Genomic DNA, 26,636 nt, shown 5'->3' with positions numbered 1-26,636 from the left:
ATATGTCATTCTGTTACCATCATTCTGTTACTGGGGGTAAATACACTTCACTTATTGTAGTTCAATAACCAAAATATATTTTTCAAAGTCAAGGTGTCATGTCATAGCGGACACCCCATTCTTTCTGCAAACATCTTTGAATCTTAATTCGGTCACATAAAAACAAAAACTGAGGGAGATTTTACCATCATTCTGTTACCAAACTTTATATTTGAACTGAGTAAATGTGTTTTTGCAATTTTTTCTGTGGAAATTGTTAAAAGTAATCCTTGCGCATTTAGTTGAATGGTTTGTTTAACTTTGCAATGGTTTTGTTTGGCATACTTTTTAATTTGAAAATTGGAGTCTCTTTTTATTTATTTAATTTAATTTTATCCCATTTTTCTCCCCAATTTTCGTGGTATCCAATCGCTAGTAATTACTACCTTGTCTCATCGCTACAACTCCCGTACGGGCACGGGAGAGACGAAGGTCGAAAGCCATGCGTCCTCCGAAGCACAACCCAACCAGCCGTACTGCTTCTTAACACAGCGCGCCTCCAACCCGGAAGCCAGCCGCACCAATGTGTCGGAGGAAACACCGTGTACCTGGCCCCCCTTGGTTGGCGCGCACTGCGCCCGGCCCGCCACAGGAGTCGCTGGAGCGCGATGAGACAAGGATATCCCTACCGGCCAAACCCTCCCTACCCCGGACGGCGCTATGCCAATTGTGCGTCGCCCCACGGACCTCCCGGTCGCGGCCGGCTGCGACAGAGCCTGGGCGCGAACCCAGAGACTCTGGTGGCGCAGTTAGCACTGCGATGCAGTGCCCTAGACCACTGCGCCACCCGGGAGGCCCGAAAATTGGAGTCTCAGCGTAATTCTGTTACCATGGAACATGGTATGTTACCGTGTTGTCATTTTCTTCAGAACTGGTGCTATTACTGAATGTGTCTGAATGGTTTGTGAGTTGACGCCGTATTTCAATAGAGCTTTAAAAAAACAGACACATTCATCAAAAACCTTCTACTTAACTAACCAAGGGGAACAGTCTATTCTGACAAAAATTATTCACTCAAACTGATGAAAAGTTTTCCCAAAAAAATCCAGACTGTACCTAGATACGGTTTTCAAGGTCAGTCCATTGTAAAAGAAAGAGAGGGTGACCGATTTGGATCTACAATGAACAAAAATATAAATGCAACATGTAAAGTGTTGGTATCATGTTCCATTATCTTTTATCGATGGCAATTTGAATGCACAGAGATACCGTGACGAGATCCTGAGGCCCATCGTCGTGCTATTCATCCTCCGCCATCACTTCATGTTTCAGCATAATGATGTACGGCCCCATGTCGCAAGGATCTGTACACAATTCCTGGAAGCTGAAAATGTCCCAGTTCTTACATGGCCTGCATAATCACCAAACATGTCACCCATTGACCATGTTTGGGATGCTCTGGATCGACGTGGAAGACAACGTGTTCCAGTTCCCGCCAATATCCAGCAATTTCGCACAGGAGTGGGACAACATTCTACAGGCAACAGCCTGATCAATTCTATGCGAAGGAGATGTGTCGCGCTGCATGATGCAAATGGTGGCCAGACCAGATACGAACTGGTTTTCTGATCCCCGCCCCCACCTTTTTTTCAAGGTATCCGTGACCAACGGATGCATATCTGTATTCCCAGTCATGTGAAATGCATAGAATAGGGTCTAATGATTTTATTTAAATTAACTGATTTCTTTATATGAACTGTAACTCAGTAAAATCTTTGAACTTGTTGCATATTGCGTTTATATTTTTGCTCAGTGTACATTAATACTACCATTTGACACAGAGGACATTTGCTTAGCTTAAGAGGCCCAGGCAGTCAGTGTGTCATTGAAAAGAAGATTAAGGGAAAAATGTAAAAGGGAGAGCATGCTGTAGAGAGTGTCAGAGGTTAGCTTGCGAGTCTGAGAAGCGTCATGTTCGCTCTGTCTCTACGTGACAACGGCAGGAATGTGAGGTCCCGGCTGCCACAGCTAGCTCTTTAATAAACACATCATGCAACATTCATCACACTGCAAAGGAGAGGCCAACCCCTGTGATCTGTCTGGCATCACAGGCACAGAGTACAGACACAGACAGAGACAGAGAGACACAGACACAGAGGAAGAGAGGGAGGAATGAGAGCGGAAAATAAATGTTAAGAAAGGGGAGAAGAGAAGAGGTCAGACAAAACAAGCCCCTCTCAGCACAGTGCCCACACCCAGTGGTTGGACTTCCTGAGGGGGCTGCTGTGGTGGTTTTGTCCCTGCCTGGCCGTCCATTCATAGTTTGGGGATGAGAGAGAGGAAGGGAGCCAGTGGGAACTGTGTGAGTGTGTGTAGAGCTGTGGTTTTCAGCCTGTGGCCTGCAGGTGGTCCACACACTATATCTATATATTTAATTAAAAAATATATAGAATTTATAAAAAAAATATATAATTTATTTAAAAAATATAGTTTATTTAAAAGAATATATAATTAATAAATAAAAAAATATATATAATGTATTTAAATGTATATATAAAATGTATTTAATAAATATATATAAAAAATCTTCCAAAATTAGTAACAGTTGGGAGTATTAATGCTATTTAATAAATGTTACATTACTTTCCACAATGCTAATTGTTAATAATAATAAACCTTTAATTTGTTACAGTCACTAGTAAAATGGACAATTTGACAGCCAAGATAAAGGTAAAAAAAAATCAAATCTGCGTCGCCGCGAATGGTGGTCCTGAAAAGCTTTTGACAGTGATTTGGTTGTCCCCGGAACGGAAAAGGTTGGGAACCGCAGTTGTAAAGCACATCGGGAGGAGAAGGGTTGCGGATTAAGGAATTCAAACTCCAAAGCAGGGGGGTGGGGTGTGTGTGTCTCTTTTGTTGGTTATTCCTCAGTCACCCCCTCCACCCCTTCAGCCCTTTTCTGCTAGGCCCTGCCTGTAGACTGCAGCTGCAGCCTACAGCCCTGCGCCCTGCATCTCAATGAGCCTCTGTGCCGCTCCAGAGGAGAAGGGGCTCCCTGATGGAAGGGTCACCACTCTGTACCACCACCCCAATGCTGCTCCCATCCTCATCCCAGCCAGCCCCGGGACTCAGGGCGGCCCCTCTCCCCATGACCATATAAGGCAGACAAGGCTCACAACAGGCCCGCTCACATGCCAGGCTAAACCGCCCAGGAGTTTGGGCTCCTTCATTCTTTCTTTTCTTCCCCCTCTTTTTTTCTTCCTGCTGTCCCTCTCTTCTTTTGTTGGCCCATCTCTTTCTCCCATGCAGCTGGATGGGACTGCACTGCCGGGGCTTTGGCAGCAGCCTCAACAGGTCGCAGGGAAGGGCCGCCTCAGCCTCCACTGCTGCCCTCTCTTCTCTCTCCATCTCCCCCTCTCGCTCTGCTGCTGCTGCTGCTGCTGCTACAGGGAAAAAAGGGGGGGACACGGGGAGGGGGTGCGGAGTCTGCCCCTCTTTCTCACGCTCGTAAGAAAGCCCTCACTTCTTCTCCAAAGCAAATGACACCTGCCTATTACCATAGAGACACTGTGGGAAGTACACCCTGCTTTTCTGTGTGTGAAATTTGGCCCCTCCTTTTGGTAAACAAGCCAACCATGGATTAGTTAACTGGGTTACTGCATGACAAACAAATACACATTATTTAGTTCAAATGAGTGCCAATTAACTTTAAATGACCAGGGAACAGTCCATCACTCTTAAATGATACAATCATGTATAATAAAAGGGGGACATTACATTTCTACCTTTAGGAGAGGTAAGGCCAATTCAAATACATTTGTTAGGGTATATCTGTCTGTGATCCATAATGACAAGTGGTCCCTGAGCCAGATGAGAGGCTAAGTGTAATCTGGGTGTGTATCATGATGGTCTGATGAATGTGACAGCAGCCTGAACATAGTCACAGTCAGACTCTATGGACAGCTGAGCAGCCCTGCCTGTCCACACTCCACCTCTCTCTCAGTCCCAGCTGCCGGGGAGAGCCAGTGATGTGATTGATGTCAGACTGGGAGCGCCACACCAGTCAGAAGCAGCTTCCGCCTCGGCTCTGTGTTGTCAGCAGGGTCATTATCCTGGCAAAGGGGAGGGAGGAGCTGGAGAAGGGAGAGATGGCGAGGGGGTGGTGGTGGTGGGGGGGGGGGGGGGGGAGGGGGGCGACTGGCAGAGGCAGAGAAGAAATGAGAGGAGGATTAAGAAAGAGGGAGAGGAGGAAGAGAGTGGGAGTAGGAAGCAGGATATGGGATAAAGAGAGAAAAAGGGGACAGAGAGAATTGAAGAAAGAGAGTAAGTGACAAATACAGAGAGAGAGAGGGGTAGGGGGAGCACAGCCAGGCGCCACAGTTGTGGAGCAGGAGGATGTTGCACAGAAAAGTAAGCACACAGCGGGCTCACTGCGAGCGGAGACAAGTGACGGAGGTGGCTCTCCCTGGCCTCCTGTTCCCCTACCATCCAGCCTGCCTGTCGACAGCTGTACCCAGACAATGTACTTATCTCCACCACATTTAGCAGGAGGCTGCTTCCCATTACCCAGAGCAGGGGGCCCTGCTGACACCAGGCAGAGCACTCCCCTCCTGGGGAGCGACCCTCTGCTGCTGCCCCTGACTCTGCTTCTGGCGTTTAAAGTTTGGTTACTGGTACAGGTTTAGCTAGCTGGGTGGCGTGAGTGTGGACAGGGCATAATGGCCCTGGGGCAGCCCCTGCTGCTGTAGTGAGGTGGTGGTGTGTGTGTGTGTGTGTGTGTGTGTGTGAGTGAGAGAGTGAGAGCAGGACCGGTGTGTGGCCCATGGCAGGCTGTAACCTAATGAAGGGTGTGTGTGAAGGAGACTAGGCGAGGCGAGCCTGTCGGTAAAGCTGGCAGCCAGACAAAGTCCTGGGGTGATCAGCATTGCAGTGTCATGAGACAGAGTTAATCAGTCGGTTCCTTTGAAAAGCAAAAACAGAACACACCCAGTTCCCTTTTACTGCTTTGATACTGAGAAAATCTAGCTTGAAAGAAGTGTAAAAATAAGTTTCAAAATGGTGTGTGGTTGTATGAGAAGCAATCATATTAGGAACTCAAAAACATGCATGCATGCTTACATACAGTCGTGGGCAAAAGTTGAGAATGACACAAATATTAATTTTCAAAGTTTGCTGCTTCATTGTCTTTAGATATTTTTGTCAGACATTACTATGGAATACTGAAGTATAATTACAAGCATTTCATAAGTGTCAAAGGCTTTTATTAACAATTACATGATGTTGATGCAAAGAGACAATATTTGCAGTGTTGACCCTTCTTTTTCAAGACATCTGCAATCCACCCTGGCATGCTGTCAATTAACTTCTGGGCCACATCCTGACTGATGGCAGCCCATTCTTGCATAATCAATGCTTGGAGTTTGTCAGAATTTGTGGGTTTTTGTTTGTCCACCCGCCTCGAGGTTGACCACAAGTTCTTAATGGGATTAAGGTCTGGGGAGTTTCCTGGCCATGGACCCAAAATATCAATGTTTTGTTCCCCGAGCCATTTAGTTATCACTTTTGCCTTATGACAATGTGCTCCATCATGCTGGAAAAGGAATTGTTCGTCACCAAACTGTTCCTGGATGGTTGGGAGAAGTTGCTCTCGGAGGATGTGTTGGTACCATTCTTTATTCATGGCTGTGTTCTTAGGCAAAATTGTGAGTGAGCCCACTCCCTTGGCTGAGAAGCAACCCCACACATGAATGGTCTCAGGATGCTTTACTGTTGGCATGACACAGGACTGATGGTAGCGCTCACCTTGTCTTCTCCGGCCAAGCTTTTTTTCCGGATGCCCCAAACAATCGGAAAGAGGATTCAGAGAAAATGACTTTACCCCAGTCCTCAGCAGTCCAATCCCTGTACTTTTTGCAGAATATCAGTCTGTCCCTGATGTTTTTTCTTGAGAAAAGTGGCTTCTTTGCTGCCCTTCTTGACACCAGGCCATCTTCCAAAAGTCTTCGCCTCACTGTGCGTGCAGATGCACTCACACCTGCCTGCTGCCATTCCTGAGCAAGCTCTGTACTGGTGGTGCCCCGATCCCGCAGCTGAATCAACTTTAGGAGACGGTCCTGGCGCGTGCTGGACTTTCTTGGGTGCCCTGAAGCCTTCTTCACAACAATTAAACCGCTCTCCTTGAAGTTCTTGATGATCCGATAAATGGTTGATTTAGGTGCAATCTTACTGGCAGCAATATCCTTGCCTGTGAAGCCCTTGTTGTGCAAAGCAATGATGACGGCACGTGTTTCCTTGCAGGTAACCATGGTTGACAGAGAAAGAACAATGATTCCAAGCACCACCCTCCTTTTGAAGCTTCTAGTCTGTTATTCGAACTCAATCAGCATGACAGAGTGATCTCCAGCCTTGTCCTCGTCAACACTCACACCTGTGTTAACGAGAGAATCACTGACATGATGTCAGCTGGTCCTTTTGTGGCAGGGCTGAAATGCAGTGAAAATGTTTTTGGGGACTCAGTTAATTTGCATGGCAAAGAGGGACTTTGCAATTAATTGCAATTCATCTGATAACTCTCCATAACATTCTGGAGTATATGCAAATTGCCATCATATAAACTGAGGCAGCAGATTTTGTGAAAATTTATATTTGTGTCATTCTCAAAATGTTTGGCCACGACTGTACATTCATACACACAAAACAACCGATAATATGCCTGAACCGATGTATCGGCCTCTTCTAGTCTATCGGCTATCAGCCCTTCACCCTCTACATAGCAAAGCTGCTTCTATGCCAGCCACCTCACCGCCGAGCCACAAACACTGCACAATGCCGAGGAATGTCTAGCTGGGAAAAATCAGCAGTAGCAGCAAGCTAGCTCACTTCATCCATTTCTCAATACTGTACATTCATGTTGAACTGACAGTGACCAAAATCAAACTTCTGTTGCAAATATTAGATATGTCACTAATAATAAGGATTGTGTCGACATGCCCGGACATGCATGCAATAAGCAAGCTAGATAAGCAGATACCTGTTAGCAAAGATTACGTTAACTAACACCTTCATCTGTGGTGTTAGCTAGCTATTAGCTACTAAGCTAGAAAGCTGGCTAGATCAAATAAAATTATATTTGTCACATGCGCCGAATACAACTGGTCCCAGCTAGCGATGAGGAAACGTCCCAGAAGCGGCCATTTCCGTCTACCGGCATTCTGCAGAATTTGTCGGCATCTTACCAGAATCCACCCAGAAGTGGCCCGATTCAAATTTAAATAAATTTCGTAATTTTAAATATTACACATACAAATTATGCCCATCCACAAAAAAACATTTTGTGTCGGATGTAACACCATACACCATAATGACCGTGTCAGTGTGCATGCGCCCACTACAGGAATCGCAACAGCGCGATTGGACAAGGACATCCCGGCCGGCCAAACCCTCCACTAACTCGGATGACGCTGGGCCAATTGTGCGTTGCCTCATGGGTCTCCCGGGCGCAGACGGCACGGGTCTCAAACCAGCATCTGTAGCAACGCCGTTTACCGCTGCGCCACTCGGCAGGCTCCATCCACAAAGTTTTTCATTCTTATCAATTGCCTTGCACAAAGTATCAAAATACTACACAGGACTCTTAAAGAATTTCTTTAAAATGTTAATTGTATTTTCTGATCACAGAAACAATGGGGAAAATGAAAAAATAAAATTATGAAAAGTTAATTAGATAAAGCAGCCAGTGTAATCATCTGCCAGAGAGTAGCCCTAATCGTCCCGAGACCCAAATAATACATTTGGGCCAGATCTCAGTCCCGGAATCCTAGCCATAAGTAATACTGCCAAAGGCGGCCCAGACTCTGGCTACATGACGTCTGCCGAGTTTGACCTACAGCCGAGTGCCCCTACTCTCAGCCGGAATCGGCCTAGTTCCACTGTGCTAGCTGGGGTGTAGACCTTACAGTGAAATGATAACTTATAAGCCCTTACCCAACAATGCAGTTAAGAAAATATCTAAAAACATATATTTTTTAAAAGAACGAGATAAGATTAACAACTAATTAAAGAGAAGCAGTAAATAACAATAACAGGGCTATATACAGGGGGTACCGGTACAGAGTCAATGTGCGGGGGCACCGGGGTTGAGGTAATATGTACATGTAGGTAGAGCTATTAAAGCGACTATGCATAGATAATAAGAGAGAAGCAGCAGCGTATAAGGGGGGGGGGGGCAATGCAAATAGTCTGGGTAGCCATTTGATTGGCTGTTCAGGAGTCTTATGGCTTGGGGGTAGACGTTTAGGGAGCCTCTGGGACCTAGACTTGGCACTCCAGTACCGCTTGCCGTGCGGTAGCAGAGGGAACAGTCTATGACTAGGGTGGCTGGAGTCTTTGACAATTTTTAGGGCCTTCCTCTGACACCGCCCGGTATAGAGGTCCTGGATGGTAGGAAGCTTGGCCCCGGTGATGTACTGGGCCGTACAAACTACCCTCTGTAATGCCTTGCGGTCGGAAGCCGAGCAGTTGCCATCCCAGGCAGTGATGCAACCAGTCAGGATGTTCTCAATATTGCAGCTGTAGAACCTTTTGAGGATCTGAGGACCCATGCCAAATCTTTTCAGTAACCTGAGGGGGGGAATAGGTTTTGTCGTGTCCTCTTCACGACTGTCTTGGTGTGTTTGGACCATGATAGTTTGTTGGTGATGTGGACACCAAGGAAATTGAACCTCTCAACCTGCTCCACTACAGCCCCATTGATGAGAATGGGGGCGTGCTCGGTCCTCCTTTTCCTGTAGTCCACAATCATCTGCTTTGTCTTGATCACATTGCGTGAGAGGTTGTTGTCCTTGCACCACATGGTCAGGTCTCTGACCTCCTCATAGGCTGTCACATCGTTGTCAGTGATCAGGCCTACCACTGTTGTGTCATCAGCAAACTTAAGGATGGTGTTGGAGTCGTGCCTGGCCGTGCAGTCATGAGTGAATAGTGAGTACAGGAAGGGACTGAGCACGCACCCCTGAGGGGCCCCCGTGTTGAGGATCAGTGTGGCAGATGTGCTGTTACCTATCCCTTACCACCTGGGGGCGGGCCGTCAGGAAGTCCAGGCTCCAGTTGCAGAGGGAGGTGTTTAGTCCCAGGGTCCTTAGCTTAGTGATGACCTTTGAGGGCACTATGGTGTTGAAAGCGGAGCTGTCGTCAATGAATAGCATTCTCACATAGGTATTCCTTTTGTCCAGGTGCAAAAGGGCAGTGTGGAGTGCAATAGAAAATTGCGTCATCTGTGGATCTGTTGATGCGGTATGCAAATTGGAGTGGGTCTAGGGTTTCTGGGATAATGGTGTTGTGACACGCAGGTGTCCAGTCATGATTTACTCCATGGGATCACATCCAATAAGCATCAACCCAGTCAGTGTGACACCGAGATTAAACCGAACACCCTGCTTCTGAGGAAGGCTGGGTAAGTGAGTAACGGACTGCACACAGTGATGATGTTCCGAGAACATCATAAAAACCTGTGTGCTGCAGCTCTCGTTCCTCTCCTCTCTGCTTCCTCCCTCTGCTCTTGCCTCCGAGCCAGCTGAGCGTGCTACCCAAATTCAACAGTTGTTGTGGCCTTCGTTAGCCTAACGAGGGGGTCAGCTCTTTATACTTGTCAGAGAGCAAATGAGTCCAATGAACAAGGGCTGCCTGGAAGAGAGAGGGATAACGAGCACAGTTCTGTTACACTTCACTGAGTTATTGGCCACGGCGCTCACATGGAATCTAGAGAACTTGCAATCTGCCTCTTTGATGTTGGATGATGCACTCCACCTTTGATGGAAACTTTAGACAAATAGGCTTTAGAAGAGTCCTTGAATGTGGCCACCACTAGAGGTATAATGTAAACTGTGTGGTTGGTGTCAAGGAGATCCAAAACATTTACAGCAGGGATCATCAACTAGATTCAGCCGTGGGCCAATTTTTTTCTTGAGCGGATGATCTGGGGTCCGGAACATTACAAAACAAATATTTTTACAAAATAATTTCAAACCTTAATTACATTTGGGGACATTGCCTTGAGTAGGGTGCAGTCTTTCAGATGGGATGTTAAAACTGTTGTCCTGACTCATTCAAAATCCCATTGCAATTATTGTATGAGTAGCTAAATTCCAACATGGCCAGCTAATCATCCCCCTTCATTCCTAATTGGCATATATCACTCCTCACCTCTCCACCTGATGTGTGGTGAGCGTTCTGGCACAAAAATGGTCACCGTGCATCACTGAGGTGGGTGCTACACATTGCTGGTGGATGAGGTGAGTTTCCCACCACTTTGTAAAGCGTGTTGTGTACCTCAGTTGGTAGAACAGCACTATATAAATCAAATTAATTATTTATTATTATGTGTACACGATCACATACATACATCTCTATTATGTGTGGAAATATTTGGGAATAGAGTTCCAAAATTAAAAATCACTTGGAGCTGGTTTCCTGGTATTTTTACAGTCTTATGTCCAAAAATGAAAATTCAACCAAAAAAGATATAGATTTTTTGCTAAATAAAACCACCCGCGGGCCAAATTTGACTCAAAGGCCGCTAGTTGGGGACCCCTGATTTACAGATTAGGGTACGGCCACATTGAGATTGTGTCCCAAAATCCTGGATGGAGCCAGTGGTTTTTCAATGGGAGTCATCAATTTTCAGATGAATGACAACAGAAATGATTGTCAGACTAAAAATGCAAAATAATGACATATGTCAATGATGTAGTGGGAAGGCTGATGGAGTTGGAAGGCTGATGGAGTGGGAAGGCTGATGGAGTGGAAAGGTATGGTCTGATGTTGGGGATCACCCGACTGAGCTGGGCCCATCTGGGACAAAGATACAGAACACTCTGGCCGTTCTGTGGCTTAGACTGGCTGGAATCTACTTTCTTTACTCTGACATTGTCTGGCAGCAAAAGGGAACTACAAAACTGGCTTACAGTCACGTGCCCAAACGATGAATCAAACAGGAATCAGGGTTAGGAGGGTTATGGGTGGTGTGGATGTTCTCAGTTCCCAGCCAGGCTAGACCTGAGCTGCTCCACTCCGTGGCCGTGTCTGGAGCATAGAATGTAGTCGCGATAGCACGTCATTAAAGTGGCATTTCTGGGGCACTGGGCCACAGTCAACAGCACTGCCACCTACCTGGAAGTCCCTTCAGAATGCCGCAGAAGACTGCCTCAATCACGTGCCATCAAACATACACTGTAATGAGTTGTAGACATCAGTCCTGCATTGTCCTGTGACTGCAGTCCACAATATTAAACAGTGCTATCATAAGACATGGTAGTGGTAGGGTTAGAGATTCAGATCAAACTAAAATGTTCACAGAAAAAGGGCGGCTGGCTAATGGTGATGGCCAGCAGAAGCTCGTTACTGCATACTCCCCTTCTGTGCTGTGGCACTGGGGCAGAGACGGGGTGACAGTGACGTGACATTAAAATCCGTTCTGTCAAGTAACGGGCAGCAAGCAGGCAGACGCCCTCCAATCAAAACAGAGTTGCTCTGGGTGACATTTCACCGGGCACAGCTGCTAGGGTATGACAGCATGCCAACTCCCTATTCCTGAAGGCTTGTTTGTTTGTATATTTTCTTTGTTCTTCAATAATTCAAGGTTAAGATGTGACTTTAGCTCAAGGAGTTTGTATTTCCCCTCACCTGTCACTATTTGACATTTTACGCTGGCAATCTTTCAGAAACCTGCCCGCTTCCTTATCACTCTGGCAAGGAATAGCGGAAATAGACATACTGTATGCCAACTTACCAAGTGTGTCAACATTGAGGTAAAGATGTTAAAATCACATGCATGCTGTAAAAAAAAAATGACCCGGCCAGAAGAACTAGACACCCTTAGAAAGACCCTCCTTAGCTAACATTTGTTATTAAATCAGAACTCTAAATTATGAACTTTGGTCCATATACTTCCAACAAGGCAAATGCTGTTTAATCTTTCCTTGTCATTTGTCTCCTTGTTTGGTTTTTCATATATTGCCTCTGGTTATCCAGACAACATATCTTACATCTGAAGGCATCAGACTGTGTTCCTCAACCTCTGGACATGTCCCAAGAATCCAAGGGTGTCAGATATTGATTACATTGTTGTTTTATGTAAACGAGAAGTCAGTAGTACTGAAACGACAAGTCAGTAGTACCTAGTGTTGCTCTCTCCACCCCAGGGAAGCATCGTCAGGGGTTGCATCAGTGTGCATGGGCCTGGGTCAGCCTGCGAAGCTTGCCTCGGGTGACTATGTTACGACACAGTTGTGGCCCTGTTGGCCCTGTTGTGTTCCTGCTGAGGCCTCAGGGAGAGCAGAGTGCGTAGCATGCTGTTCCCTGGCTTACAGCCTCTGGGACTCTCCTCTCCTAGGGGGGAATTCCGACCCGAGTTATGCGCATGTAAATGGAACATAATTCACGTTTTATGCACTTTTCTCTCTATGCATAATCTGACCTTGAATTTAAGCGTGCGATTTTGATTTTTTTACACCTTTATTTAACTAGGCAAGTCAGTTAAGAACATTCTTATTTTCAATGACGGCCTAGGAACGGTGGGTTAACTGCCTTGTTCAGGGGCAGAATGACAGATTTTTACCTTGTCAGCTCGGGGATTCAATCTTGCAACCTTACGGTTAACTAGTCCAACGCTCTAACCACCTGCATCTCATTGCACTCCACGAGGAGCCTGCCTGTTACACGAATGCAGTAAGAAGCCAAGGTAAGTTGCTAGCTAGCATTAAACTAATCTTATAACAATCAATGAATCATAATCACTAGTTAACTACACATGGTTGATGATATTACTAGTTTATCTAGTGTGTCCTGCATTGCATATAATCGATGCGGTGCGCATTCGCGAAAAAGGTACCTAACCATAAACAACAATGCCTTTCTTAAAATCAATACACAAGTATATTTTTTTTAAACCTACTTATTTAGTTCTAATTGCCTGCTAACATGTATTTCTTTGTGTCAATTCTCTTGCAACAGAGTCAGGGTATATTCAGCAGTTTGGGCCGCCTGGCTCGTTGCGAACTGTGTGAAGACTATTTCTTCCTAACAAAGACAGCCAACTTCGCCAAACGGGGGATGATTTAACAAAAGCGCCTTTGCGAAAAAAGCAGAATCGTTGCACGACTGTACCTAACCATAAACACCAATGCCTTTCTTAAAATCAACACACAGAAGTATATATATTTTAAACCTGCATATTTAGCTAAAATAAATCCAGGTTAGCAGGCAATATTAACCAGGTGAAATTGTGTCACTTCTCTTGCGTTCATTGCACGCAGAGTCAGGGTATATGCAACAGTTTGGGCCGCCTGGCTCGTTGCGAACTAATTTGCCAGATTTTTACATAATTATGACATAACATTGAAGGTTGTGCAATGTAACATGAATATTTAGACTTATGGATGCCACCCGTTAGATAAAATACGGAACGGTTCCGTATTTCACTGAAAGAATAAATGTTTTGTTTTCGAAATGATAGTTTCCGGACTTGACCATATTAATGACCTAAGGCTCGTATTTCTGTGTGTTATTATGTTATAATTAAGTCTATGATTTGATAGAGCAGTGTGACTGAGCGATGGTAGGCACCAGCAGGCTCGTAAGCATTCATTCAAACAGCACTTTCGTGCGTTTTGCCAGCAGCTCTGCTGTTTATGACTTCAAGCCTATCAACTCCCGAGATTAGGCTGGCGTAACCGATGTGAAATGGCTAGCTAGTTAGCGGGGTGCGCGCTAATAGCGTTTCAAATGTCACTCGCTCTGAGACTTGGAGTGGTTGTTCCCCTTGCTCTGCATGGGTAACGCTGCTTGGGGTGGCTGTTGTCGATGTGTTCTTGGTTCGAGCCCAGGTAGTAGCGAGGAGAGGGATGGAAGCTATACTGTTACACTGGCAATACTAAAGTGCCTATAAGAACATCCAATAGTCAAAAGGTATATGAAATACAAATCGTATAGAGAGAAATAGTCCTATAATTCCTATAATAACTACAACCTAAAACTTCTTACCTGGGAATATTGAAGACTCATGTTAAAAAGTAACCACCAGCTTTCATATGTTCTCATGTTCTGAGCAAGGAACTTAAACGTTAGCTTTCTTACATGGGACATATTGCACTTTTACTTTCTTCTCCAACACTGTGTTTTTGCATTATTTAAACCAAATTGAACATGTTTCATTATTTATTTGAGGCTAAATTAATTTTATTGATGTATTATATTAAGTTAAAATAAGCGTTCATTCAGTATTATTGTAATTGTCATTATTACAAATAAATTAAATAAAAATAAAAAATTCTAATAAAAAAACAAAATAAAAAAATAGGCCGATTAATCGGTATCGGCTTTTTTTTGGTCCTCCAAATCGGTATCGGCGTTGAAAAATCATAAAATCGGTCGACCTCTACTAACAAGCAGTGCTAAAAAGGAGAAGAACATGCGTGTATTTACATGGATTTACTGAATTGATCCCTAATACTCTGAACAGTTCTCTCCATATAGTCTGTCGAGAAAATTCTAGTTAAATAGAGGTACACTAAATGTAATGGGATGGCTTTAGAGAAATATACTGAGAACCCTAATGAATGAAAACTCCACGAGAAAATCTGTTGGCCAGCAAGTGTGAGGGTTTTCAGCAGTTGAATTAAATGTATTCAGCAAGTGCAAGGGAACCCCGCCTGCAAAGCCCGTTACACACCTGCATAAGGTAAGTCTGAATACCAACTCCAGAGAAGTGCATAGGAAAGGCGTGCGTAGGAAAGGCATACATTTCCTGAGTCTGAATCTGGCCCCTAGTGACATGTTCCCCTGTCTGTCTCCTGAGCCCGTGTCCATGTCCCCGGGACCACACCCCTGACCCCTCTCTGTGCTGGAATATTCCCTTTTGCCCTGTGCGGGGGGGAGCTATAGCCCCAGCTTTGAGGCGCGTGTACACACACACACAGCCGCTCAAAGTCAGCAGGTATCTGAGGAATGCCTCATCATCCAAACAGGATGACGCCCACCACAGAGCCACACCACACAGTTAGAGCTGCTAGCTTGGTCAGCAGTCATGCACATGTTGTGATAAAATAAGAAGTAAAGCATCTGTTGATACAGGGAAATGGTCCAAACACACTCACCTCTTTTGTGCAGCCATCCCTCCTTCACTATCGCCACATCGGTCATGTTGGTGTACAGGTTGGTGTGTCCAGGGTTGTGACAGGGAGAGACACAGCTCTGTCCCCAAGTGTTCTTCGCTCAGGCCAGGGCAGGAGCCTGGAGTCTGGGGCCGTATTTTCACCAGTTACCTATTAGTGTCAAGGGAAGAGTAAAGCTTAGCCTCACCTGGACAATAACATAAACCCCCCAGTGAACATCCGTGCAACTCAGTGAAGACAAGTCGGTCTGTTCAGACAGTGGAAAATAGTTGTGGTGGGTACTACTCCAGTTCAGCATCACTCCCACACGAGGACCTAGTCAGAACCTCCGACTTCACCACAGGGAAAACCACTTCTTTTTTTGTTTTTATACTTGTTTTTATTGTAGGAACAAACAGAACACACAGAAAGTACAAATAAAGTCAAATAAAAGAACAACAAAAAGATCTGGCAGTTACAGTGATGATACATTCATCATATTAGTTAAATTGACATCTTTGAATTAAACCTTTTCCAAGTACGAAACCCATTTTTCCCAGGATTCTTGACCTCTCTCCTGTTGAGTTCTAAAAGCAAAGGTCATACGCTCCATGTGGTGTATTTCTGTGTGTATTTCAAATGTCTATCCATTGTGTCACTGTGGGAGGGTCTTTTTGTAGCCATTTCCTAGTGATAGCCTTTTACTGGCTGCCAGTAGGACCTTCAAGAAGTACTTTTCTCTATTGTGTAAGTTATCAGGTATTTCACCCAAGTACAAAGAAATTAATGTTTGTTCTATGTGAAATCCCATTATTTTTCCAATGTTAGATCTTATTTCTCCCCAGTAAGTTTCGATTGCGGGGCAAGTCCAAAAGATATGAGAGTGATCCACCCTCATTAGCCCGCATTCTCTCCAACAAGGGTGTAGGGAGCCAGTCTGTTTTGATTTCAGTTTAGGTGTTATGAAGAAACGTATAACATTCTTCCAACAGAATTCTCTCCATGACCTTGAGTTGGTGGAGCTTTGTTGAGTCTCTAATAGGTTCAACCATGTTTCATCAGTTATTTCAATGTTAAGTTCCTCCTCCCATTTCTGTTTAATATAGTTTGTAGAATGTTTCTTTGAGGATTGAATACCCAAGTAGAGATTTGAAATCATTTTTTTGTTACTCCAAGTTGTATGCGTTAGTGAATACTTGGATTAATTTTGGAGGTGCTCGAGGGTCAGTCCCTTTTATCTCCCTTAAGAAATAGTGTTGAACTTGTAGGTATCTGTAAAAATCTTGTTTATCCAAGCCATGTTTTTTACTTAGGTCCTGGAAGTTATCTAGGTTCCCATTCCTTATAATTGTACTGAATGATGTGATGCCTTTCTGCATCCATTGTTTAAATCTGCTGTCCTGAGTTGCAGGGGTCGTATGCGGGCCAACTCAGCAGGTTTATCTCTGTCTAAATTATTTTGCCCTACCCTAAACCATGTCTTCAGAGAGAAATTAATCCACTGATTTTCTCTATTGTATTTCCCAAAACTGACTGTATGGGTATCTCTGTCAAAGTAGTCTCGATGTCTTTGGATTCATATTCTGAATTGCACCAACACACCAGAGGTCTCAATTGGGCTAACACATAATAATCTTTTAGGTTTGGTAAGGCCATACCCACACCGTTTTTTGGTAATTGTAATGTTGTATATCTAGTTCTTGGTCTCTTATTGTTCCAGATAAACCTTGATATCCGTTTATCCCTAAACTGTTTAGGTGGGATTTCTATGGGCAGTGATTGGAACAAATACAATAACCTCGGCATGATGTTCATTTTGATTGTTTCAATTCTACTACTAAGATCTGAGGGAAGTGAATTCCACCTGTCTAGGTCATCATATATTTTCTTGTTGATGTGATCGTAATTCATGCAATAAAGTTTGGGTGAATCTTTTGGTAGATATACTCCAAGATATTTAATGGATGAAGAGGTCCAGGTGAAGTTATACCTACTCTTCAGCTCTTCCTGTGGGGTAGAATTATATACTAGGGCCTGGGTCTTGTGTACGTTAAGCACATACCCTGAATATGTTCCAAATGTTTGTAAAACATCCATCAATCTACAGTTGGGAGAACAAGTATTTGATACACTGCCGATTTTGCAGGTTTTCCTACTTACAAAGCATGTAGAGGTCTGTCATTTTTAATCATAGGTACACTTCAACTGTGAGAGACGGAATCCAAAAAAATCACATTGTATGATTTTTAAGTAATTAATTTGCATTTTATTGCATGACATAAGTATTTGATACATCAGAAAAGCAGAACTTAATATTTGGTACAGAAACCTTTGTTTGCAATTACAGAGATCATACGTTTCCTGTAGTTCTTGACCAGGTTTGCACACACTGCAGCAGGGATTTTGTCCCACTCCTCCATACAGACCTTCTCCAGATCCTTCAGGTTTCGGGGCTGTCGCTGGGCAATACGGACTTTCAGCTCCCTCCAAAGATTTTCTATTGGGTTCAGGTCTGGAGACTGGCTAGGCCACTTCAGGACCTTGAGATGCTTTTTACGGAGCCACTCCTTATAGTTGCCCTGGCTGTGTGTTTCGGGTAGTTGTCATGCTGGAAGAACCAGCCATGACCCATCTTCAATGCTCTTACTGAGGAAGGAGGTTGTTGGCCAAGATCTCGCGATACATGGCCCCATCCATCCTCCCCTCAATACGGTGCAGTCGTCCTGTCCCCTTTGCAGAAAAGCATCCCCAAAGAATGATGTTTCCACCTCCATGCTTCACGTTTGGGATGATGTTCTTGGGGTTGTACTTGTCCTTCTTCCTCCAAACACGGCGAGTGGAGTTTAGACCAAAAAGCTCTATTTTTGTCTCATCAGACCACATGACCTTCTCTCATTCGTCCTCTGGATCATCCAGATGGTCATTTGCAAACTTCAAACGGGCCTGGACATGCGCTGTCTTGAGCAGGGGGACCTTGCGTGCGCTGCAGGATTTTAATCCATGACGACGTAGTGTGTTACTAATGGTTTTCTTTGAGACTGTGGTCCCAGCTCTCTTCAGGTCATTGACCAGGTCCTGCCGTGTAGTTCTGGGCTGATCCCTCGCCTTCCTCATGATCATTGATGCCCCACGAGGTGAGATCTTGCATGGAGCCCCAGACCGAGGGTGATTGACCGTCATCTTCAACTTCTTCCATTTTCTAATAATTGCACCAACAGTTGTTGCCTTCTCACCAAGCTGCTTGCCTATTGTCCTGTAGCCCATCCCAGCCCTGTGCAGGTCTACAATTTTATCCCTGATGTCCTTACACAGCTCTCTAGTCTTGGCCATTTATGGAGAGGTTGGAGTCTGTTTGATTGAGTGTGTGGACAGGTGACTTTTATACAGGTAACAAGTTCAAACAGGTGCAGTTAATACAGGTAATGAGTGGAGAACAGGAGGGCTTCTTAAAGAAAAACTAACAGGTCTGTGAGAGCTGGAATTCTTACTGGTTGGTAGGTGATCAAATACTTATGTCATGCAATAAAAGGCAAATTAATGACTTAAAAATCATACAAAGTGATTTTCTAGATTCCCTTTCTCACAGTTGAAGTGTACCTATGATAAAAATGACAGACCTCTACATGCTTTGTAAGTAGGAAAACTTGCAAAATCGGCAGAGTCTCAAATACTTGTTCTCCCCACTGTAGGTACACTTGCGCCTGGGTCTTTAAGGAATAACAGAACGTCATCAGCATACATATCTTATGTTCACTGCCTCTTATTGTTATTCCCTCTAAGGTTGGGTCCTGTCTTATTGCCTGTGCTAATGGTTTGAGGTACAAGGAGAAGAGCGTGGGTGAAACATTACAGCCTTGTCTTGCCCCTCGTTCTAATTTTATCGTTCGTGTCAAATGTCCATTTATCTTTATTCTAGCGGTCGGACACGAATACAGTGTTTTGATGCAATGTATCACTTCTTTGTTGAAACCAAATCTTTCCACAACTTGGAATAGGTAATCCCATCCCACTGAATCAAATGCTTTATCTGCATCTAGACTGATTAATATTGCACTTGTCTTATTCTGAGTAATGTGGTCCATGACATGTAGTGTTCTCCTTATATTGTCCTGTCTCTGCCTATTTTGTATGAAACCAGTTTGATCTCCGTCAACCAATTCTGGGATTATGTTCTCCATTCTTTTGGCTATTATAGATGCATATAGTTTATAATCGGTGTTAAGAATTGCGATAGGTCTATATGAACTGCATTCCTTCTTATCTTTACCCTCTTCTGGGATTACAGATATGATGGCCTCTCTCCATGACGGTGGGATACCCCCCTCCCTCAGACTCCAGTTAAAACAGGCCTTAAGTAGAGGTGCTAATTGTTCTCTGAAGGTCTTGAACCATTCTGAAGGGAAGCCATCAGTGCCTGGAGACTTGATGACTTTTTGTTGAGATATTGCTTTATTAATTTCTTCAGTGGATATTTCTAAAGTTAGTCTATCATTTTGCTCTGTCACAATTGAGGGGAGATCAATTGAGTTCAAAAGGTGCTCTATTGTCTGTGCATCTGCCTTCTCTGGTTGCTTGTACAGATTTGTGTAATATGATTCAAATGCATTCTGTATTTCATCTAATTTGCATGTGATCTTTTTTGTTTTGGGGTCTTTTATTTTGAAAATGGTATTCTGTGCTTGTTGTTTCCTGAGTCTCCATGCTAGTAATTTGGTTGCCTTTGAGCCTACTTCATAATATCGCTGTTTCAGGAACCTAAGCTTTTTCTCTACTTCTTCTCTAAAAATCTGGTCAATTTCCTGTTTTACCTTTTGGATCTCTCGTAATATAAGAGGGTCTTTGTATTGACTATGAGATCGTTCTAAGTTTCTTAGGGTTTCCTGTAATTTCAGCAGTTTCTGTGCTTTAATCTTTTTCTTGAGAGATGATGTGGCTATGATCTTTTCTCTAATAACTGCCTTAGCTACATCCCACAATGTAGCCGGAGATACTTCCCCATTATCATTATTCTCCAGATGTTCAATTCTGTTTTTATTGATTCCTTGAATGCTGTATCATTCAGCATGCTTGTATTAAGTCTCCATATAGTATTTCTTGGTTTGCTATCAAGGTGTAGAGTAAGGTAAACTCCATTATGATCTGATAAGTCGCTCTGCCCGATCCTACAATCCTTAAGCCTGTGTCTATCTGCACTGTACATAAAAAAGTAGTCTAACCTGGAGTATTCAGTGTCGCGGGCTGAGTAAAAAGTATATTCCTTATCGGTCTTGTGGGTGTCACGCCGTACATCGAGCAGTCCAAGATCCTGCAGTCTCCTATTGATCTTTTTGGCAACTAGGCTCATTTTCCTATTTTGATTTGTGCTGTCCAATTTTGAGTTTAGAATTGTGTTAAAATCCCCTCCACAGATAAGAGTGCCAGTGGTTTCTGTGGCAATTAAATCAAACACCTTCCTGTAGAAGACCATGTCACTCCCTGGGGGTGCGTATACATTCAATAATGTAACTTCCTTGTTATCCAGTTTACATTTAACAAGTATAAATCTACCCTCGTCTTTCATTTCTGACAAACTCAAAATTAACTGAATTTGGGATCAAGATTGCAACTCCCCTTCTACCCATTTTGTAAGAAGGGAGAAAAAAAAGTGTTCCTATATCACATTTTCTTGAGTTTCTCGTGTTCAGGTGTGGATAAGTGAGTTTCCTGCCAGAATAGTATGTCAACTCTCTCCCGTTTCATCTTTGCTATTACCTTAGTTCTCGATGGCACTCCCCAGTCCGTTTACATTGAGACTTAGGACCTTAAATTCCCGATGATGCATCGATATAAATAAAAAAACCTGTGCACCATATCTGCCTGCTTATCATGAACCTAAAAATGAACGAAAAAAATCAAGAACGATAATAAAGTAAACCAAAGTGGGAAAATAGTTTGGTATTTGGACTCCCATGTCAGAGGACTGTCTCTTGCCTCTGGGGTTTGAGGGGATGAGCCTGTCCGCAGGATGGACCCCTCGCTCAGATATGAAAATACGTGATGTTGTCACAAACAAGACCTGGTGGAACCGAAAATAATAAGGGCGCCTATTTCGCCGCTTATACACATCGGTTAATTACAAGTGAAAACTATATCGGTCACACGTGCATATCATGAATTCTCCCCTTGATATGCCCTTCTGTCGCCCCGTTGTCAATGTGTCATTAATCCTTAGCTAATATATATGTTATTAACGTGACGCTACTTAATGTGTTCATAAAGAACACATGCTTTTGGGTACTCACCCTTGTTCAGCATTGGGGGAAAATAGGGGAGATATTTTACCTATTGCAATGTCAACCGTAACAACCCAAAGTCTTAACAGCTCGCGGTAACTATTAATTCTGTTAAATCCGATTCAGTGTCTTACATCTTCCCGTTGGAAATGCCTGAGTCTCTCTCGGATGTGAACGTCCTCTCGCCGAGATGGTTTCCCTCTTTCTCCATGACCCTGCTTGTCGACAACGATCCATGTGAGAGCCTGCTCGAGTCTTTCCGCTGGTGATGTCGCCTTTCTCTTGGTGGTATACTCCACTGGGAAGCCCCTTGACTTCAGGTCCTCAGCATGCTTGTATGTAACCGGGCCATTTTCCAGAAATACCCGCATTTTTGCCGGGTATGGTGTTTGGAAATGAATACCCTTCTCTTTAAGTGCTTTCTTAATGGGGGTGTATTCTTTCCTTCTTTTCAGTATCTCTCCCGTGTAGTTATGATCAAAGAACACTCGTTGGCCTTGGAAGTTAACTGGCTTTTTCCAGGTTTTTATTTTATTTATTTATTTTATTTAACCTTTATTTAACCAGGTAGGCAAATTGAGAACACGTTCTCATTTACAATTGCGACCTGGCCAAGATAAAGCAAAGCAGTTCGACACATACAACAACACATAGTTACACATGGAGTAAAAACAAACATATAGTCAATAATACAGTGAAAAAAAATAAGTCTATATACAATGTGAGCAAGTGAGGTGAAGGCAAACAGATATATGTATAAATAAATAAAATATAAAAAGGCCATGGAGGCGAAGTGAGTACAACACAGCAAGTAAAATAAAAACTAAAAAACACTGGAATGGTTGGTTTGCATTGGAAGAAAGTGCAAAGTAGAGACAGAAATAATGGGGTGCAAAGGAGCAAAATAAATTAATAAATAAATACAGTAGGTAAAGAGGTAGTTGTTTGGGCTAAATTGTAGATGGGTTATGTACAGGTGCAGTAATCTATGAGCTGCTCTGACAGCTGGTGCTTAAAGCTAGTGAGGGAGATAGGTGTTTCCAGTTTCAGAGATTTTTGTAGTTCGTTCCAGTCATTGGCAGCAGATAACTGGAAGGAGAGGCGTCCAAAGGAAGAATTGGTTTTGGGGGTGACTAGAGAGATATACCTGCTGGAGCGCGTGCTACAGGTAGGTGCTGCTATGGTGACCAGCGAGCTGAGATAAGGGGGGACTTTACCTAGCAGGGTCTTGTAGATGACCTGGAACCAGTGGGTTTGGCGACGAGTATGAAGCGAGGGCCAGCCAACGAGAGTGTACAGGTCGCAGTGGTGGGTAGTATATGGGGCTTTGGTGACAAAACGGATGGCACTGTGATAGACTGCATCCAATTTATTGAGTAGGGTTTTGGAGGCTATTTTGTAAATGACATCACCGAAGTCGAGGATTGGTAGGATGGTCAGTTTTACAAGGGTATGTTTGGCAGCATGAGTAAAGGATGCTTTGTTGCGGAATAGGAAGCCAATTCTAGATTTGACTTTGGATTGGAGATGTTTGATGTGGGTCTGGAAGGAGAGTTTACAGTCTAACCAGACACCTAGGTATTTGTAGTTGTCCACATATTCTAAGTCAGAGCCGTCCAAAGTAGTGATGTTGGACAGGCGGGCAGGAGCAGGCAGCGATCGGTTGAAGAGCATGCATTTGGTTTTACTTGTATTTAAGAGCAGTTGGAGGCCACGGAAGGAGAGTTGTATGGCATTGAAGCTCGCCTGGAGGGTTGTTAACACAGTGTCAAAAGAAGGGCCAGAAGTATACAGAATAGTGTCGTCTGCGTAGAGGTGGATCAGAGAATCACCAGCAGCAAGAGCGACATCATTGATGTAAACAGAGAAGAGAGTCGGTCCAAGAATTGAACCCTGTGGCACCCCCATAGAGACTGCCAGAGGCCCGGACAACAGACCCTCCGATTTGACACACTGAACTCTATCAGAGAAGTAGTTGGTGAACCAGGCGAGGCAAACATTAGAGAAACCAAGGCTGTCGAGTCTGCCAATGAGGATGTGGTGATTGACAGAGTCAAAAGCCTTGGCCAGGTCAATGAATACGGCTGCACAGTATTGTTTCCTATCGATGGCGGTTACGATATCGTTTATGACCTTGAGCGTGGCTGAGGTGCACCCATGACCAGCTCTGAAACCAGATTGCATAGCGGAGAAGGTGTGGTGTGATTCGAAATGGTCGGTAATCTGTTTGTTGACTTGGCTTTCGAAGACCTTAGAAAGGCAGGGTAGGATAGATATAGGTCTGTAGCAGTTAGGGTCAAGGGTGTGTCCCCCTTTGAAGAGGGGGATAACCGCAGCTGCTTTCCAATCTTTGGGGATCTCAGACGACACGAAAGAGAGGTTGAAGAGGCTAGTAATAGGGGTGGCAACAATTTCAGCAGATAGTTTTAGAAAGAAAGGGTCCAGATTATCTAGCCCGGCTGATTTGTAAGGGTCCAGATTTTGCAGCTCATTAAGAACATCAGCTGACTGTATTTGGGAGAAAGAGAAATGGGGAAGGCTTGGGCGAGTAGCAGAGGGGAGGGCAGTGCTGTTGTCCGGGGTAGGGGTAGCCAGGTGGAAAGCATGGCCAGCCGTAGAAAAATGCTTATTGAAATTCTCAATTATAGTGGATTTGTCGGTGGTGACAGTGTTTCCTATCTTCAGAGCGGTTGGAAGCTGGGAGGAGGTGTTCTTATTCTCCATGGACTTTACGGTGTCCCAGAACTTTTTTGAATTTGTGTTGCAGGAAGCAAATTTCTGCTTGAAAAAGCTAGCCTTGGCTGTTCTAACTGCCTGTGTATATTGGTTTCTGGCTTCCCTGAAAAGTTGCATATCACGGGGGCTGTTCGATGCTAATGCAGAACGCCATAGGATGTTTTTCTGTTGGTTAAGGGCAGTCAGGTCAGGAGAGAACCAAGGGCTATATCTGTTCCTGGTTCTAAATTTCTTGAATGGGGCATGCTTATTCAAGATGGTGAGGAAGGCATTTTTTAAAAATGACCAGGCATCCTCTACTGACGGGATGAGATCAATATCCTTCCAGGATATCCCGGCCAGGTCGATTAGGAAGGCCTGCTCGCTGAAGTGTTTCAGGGAGCGTTTGACAGTGATGAGTGGAGGTCGTTTGACCGCTGACCCATTACGGATGCAGGCAATGAGGCAGTGATCGCTGAGATCTTGGTTGAAAACAGCAGAGGTGTATTTGGAGGGCAAGTTTGTTAGGATGATATCTATGAGGGTACCCGTGTTTACGGAATTGGGGTGGTACCTGGTAGGTTCATTGATAATTTGTGTGAGATTGAGGGCATCAAGCTTAGATTGTAGGGTGGCTGGGGTGTTGAGCATGTTCAAATTTAGGTCGCCTAGCAGCACGAGCTCTGAAGATAGATGGGGGGCAATCAGTTCACATATAGTGTCCTGAGCACAGCTGGGGGCAGAGGGTGGTCTATAGCAGGTGGCAACGGTGAGAGACTTGTTTTTAGAGAGGTGGATTTTTAAAAGTAGAAGTTCAAATTGTTTGGGAACAGACCTAGATAGTATAACAGAACTCTGCAGGCAGTCTTTGCAGTAGATTGCAACACCGCCCCCTTTGGCCGTTCTATCTTGTCTGAAAATATTGTAATTGGGGATAAAAATGTCTGAATTTTTGGTGGTCTTTCTAAGCCAGGATTCAGACACGGCTAAAACATCCGGGTTGGTGGAGTGTGCTAAAGCAGTGAACAAAACAAACTTAGGGAGGAGGCTTCTCATGTTAACATGCATGAAGCCAAGGCTATTACGGTTACAGAAGTCATCAAAAGAGAGCGCCTGGGGAATAGGAGTGGAGCCAGGTACTGCAAGGCCTGGATTCACCTCTACATCACCAGAGGAACAGAGGAGAAGTAGGATAATGGTACGGCTAAAAGCTATGAGAATTGGTCGCCTAGAGCTACTAGAGCAGAGAGTAAAAGGAAGTTTCTGGGGGCGATAAAATAGTTTAAAGGAATAATGTACAGACAAAGGTATGGTAGGATGTGAATACAGTGGAGGTAAACCTAGGTATTGAGTGATGATGAGAGAGATATTGTCTCTAGAAACATCATTGAAACCAGGTTATGTCATCGCATATGTGGGTGGTGGAACTGAGAGGTTGGATATGGTATAGAGAGCAGGGCTAGAATCTCTACAGTGAAATAAGCCAATAAACACTAACCAGAACAGCAATGGACAAGGCATATTTACATTAAGGAGAGGCATGCTTAATCGAGTGATCAGTAAGGGTCCAGTGAGTAGAGGTTGGTTGGGGTCGTGGCGATCCAGACAGCTGGCCGGGTATATGGCTATCGGTAGCAGCATAGGATGGAGGTCTGTTTGTAGATACCTCGTGCGTTTCCGTCGGTAGGTTCCGTGTAGTGGGGTTTTGTTCAGATAGCAGCCGATAGGACAGCTAACGATTAGCGGGCCTCAGGTGAGCGTTCAGGTAACGTCGGGACGGATTTGCCGGTTGGATAAATCCCTCGGGCAGATAACGTCGGCAGTCAGTCGTGAAGGCCCGGTGGGGTTCCGTATCTGCAGCAGCAACAAAAGAAACGGGTCCGGATGGTGATGGAACTCCTCAGCTGGCTAGCTCCAGCATGATGAGTTTGCTCCGGGGTCGACGTAAGCCAATAGTCACACGGTATGCAGCTAGCTAGCTGCGGAATCAAGGTGCAAGTGTCCAGAGCCTGCGGTTGGAATCCGGGGAAACTGAGAGAGAAAAAAGTCCCGGAATGCTCCGGTCCGAGTCGCGTTGCACAAAAGTGCCGGTAGATTATCGAGCTAAAGGAATAGCTGATGACCGCAAAACGTGGGCAGCTGAAACACCAACGCTAGCTAGCAAACCGGCTAATTTCGGGGCAGCTACAGATTAGCTTCTGGCTAGCTATCGGAGTAGCCTCTGGTTAGCTTTCAGGCTAGCTTCTGAATTAGCCCCTGGCTATCTTCCACGATGGATTTTCAGATTGAGGTAAATAATACTTATTGTAATTGGTGAAGCGGGTTGCAGGAAAGCTTTTGCAGGAAAGCTTTTGTAGTTGAGTTCTTGGATAATAAAATAAATAAAAGATATGTGAAGACCCGATATATCCTGTATGTAGATCCTATAGAGTTAACTCACCCTGTATATAGACCCTATAGAGTTAACTCACCCTGGATATATCCTGTATATAGACCCTATAGAGTTAACTCACCCTGGATATAG

The 26,636-nt window shown here is 44.3% G+C and overlaps 1 protein-coding gene across 1 annotated transcript in view; it reads right to left on the bottom strand.

Moving 5' to 3' along the window:
• LOC129812717 (RAC-alpha serine/threonine-protein kinase-like) overlaps positions 1-15,326 on the bottom strand; it is a 34,805-nt gene extending 19,479 nt beyond the window's left edge. Inside the window, exon 1 of the mRNA XM_055864534.1 lies at positions 15,129-15,326. Coding sequence (XP_055720509.1) covers positions 15,129-15,174 — 46 coding nt within the window. The 5' untranslated portion in view covers positions 15,175-15,326. The remainder of the gene's footprint in view (positions 1-15,128) is intronic.
• Positions 15,327-26,636: the final 11,310 nt, after the last annotated feature.

This window comes from Salvelinus fontinalis, chromosome 16 (genome assembly GCF_029448725.1).
Source record: "Salvelinus fontinalis isolate EN_2023a chromosome 16, ASM2944872v1, whole genome shotgun sequence".
Taxonomy (NCBI): Eukaryota; Metazoa; Chordata; class Actinopteri; order Salmoniformes; family Salmonidae; genus Salvelinus; species Salvelinus fontinalis.
The sequence above is the reverse complement of the archived record's forward strand: the minus strand, read 5'-3'. Positions and strand labels throughout refer to the sequence as shown.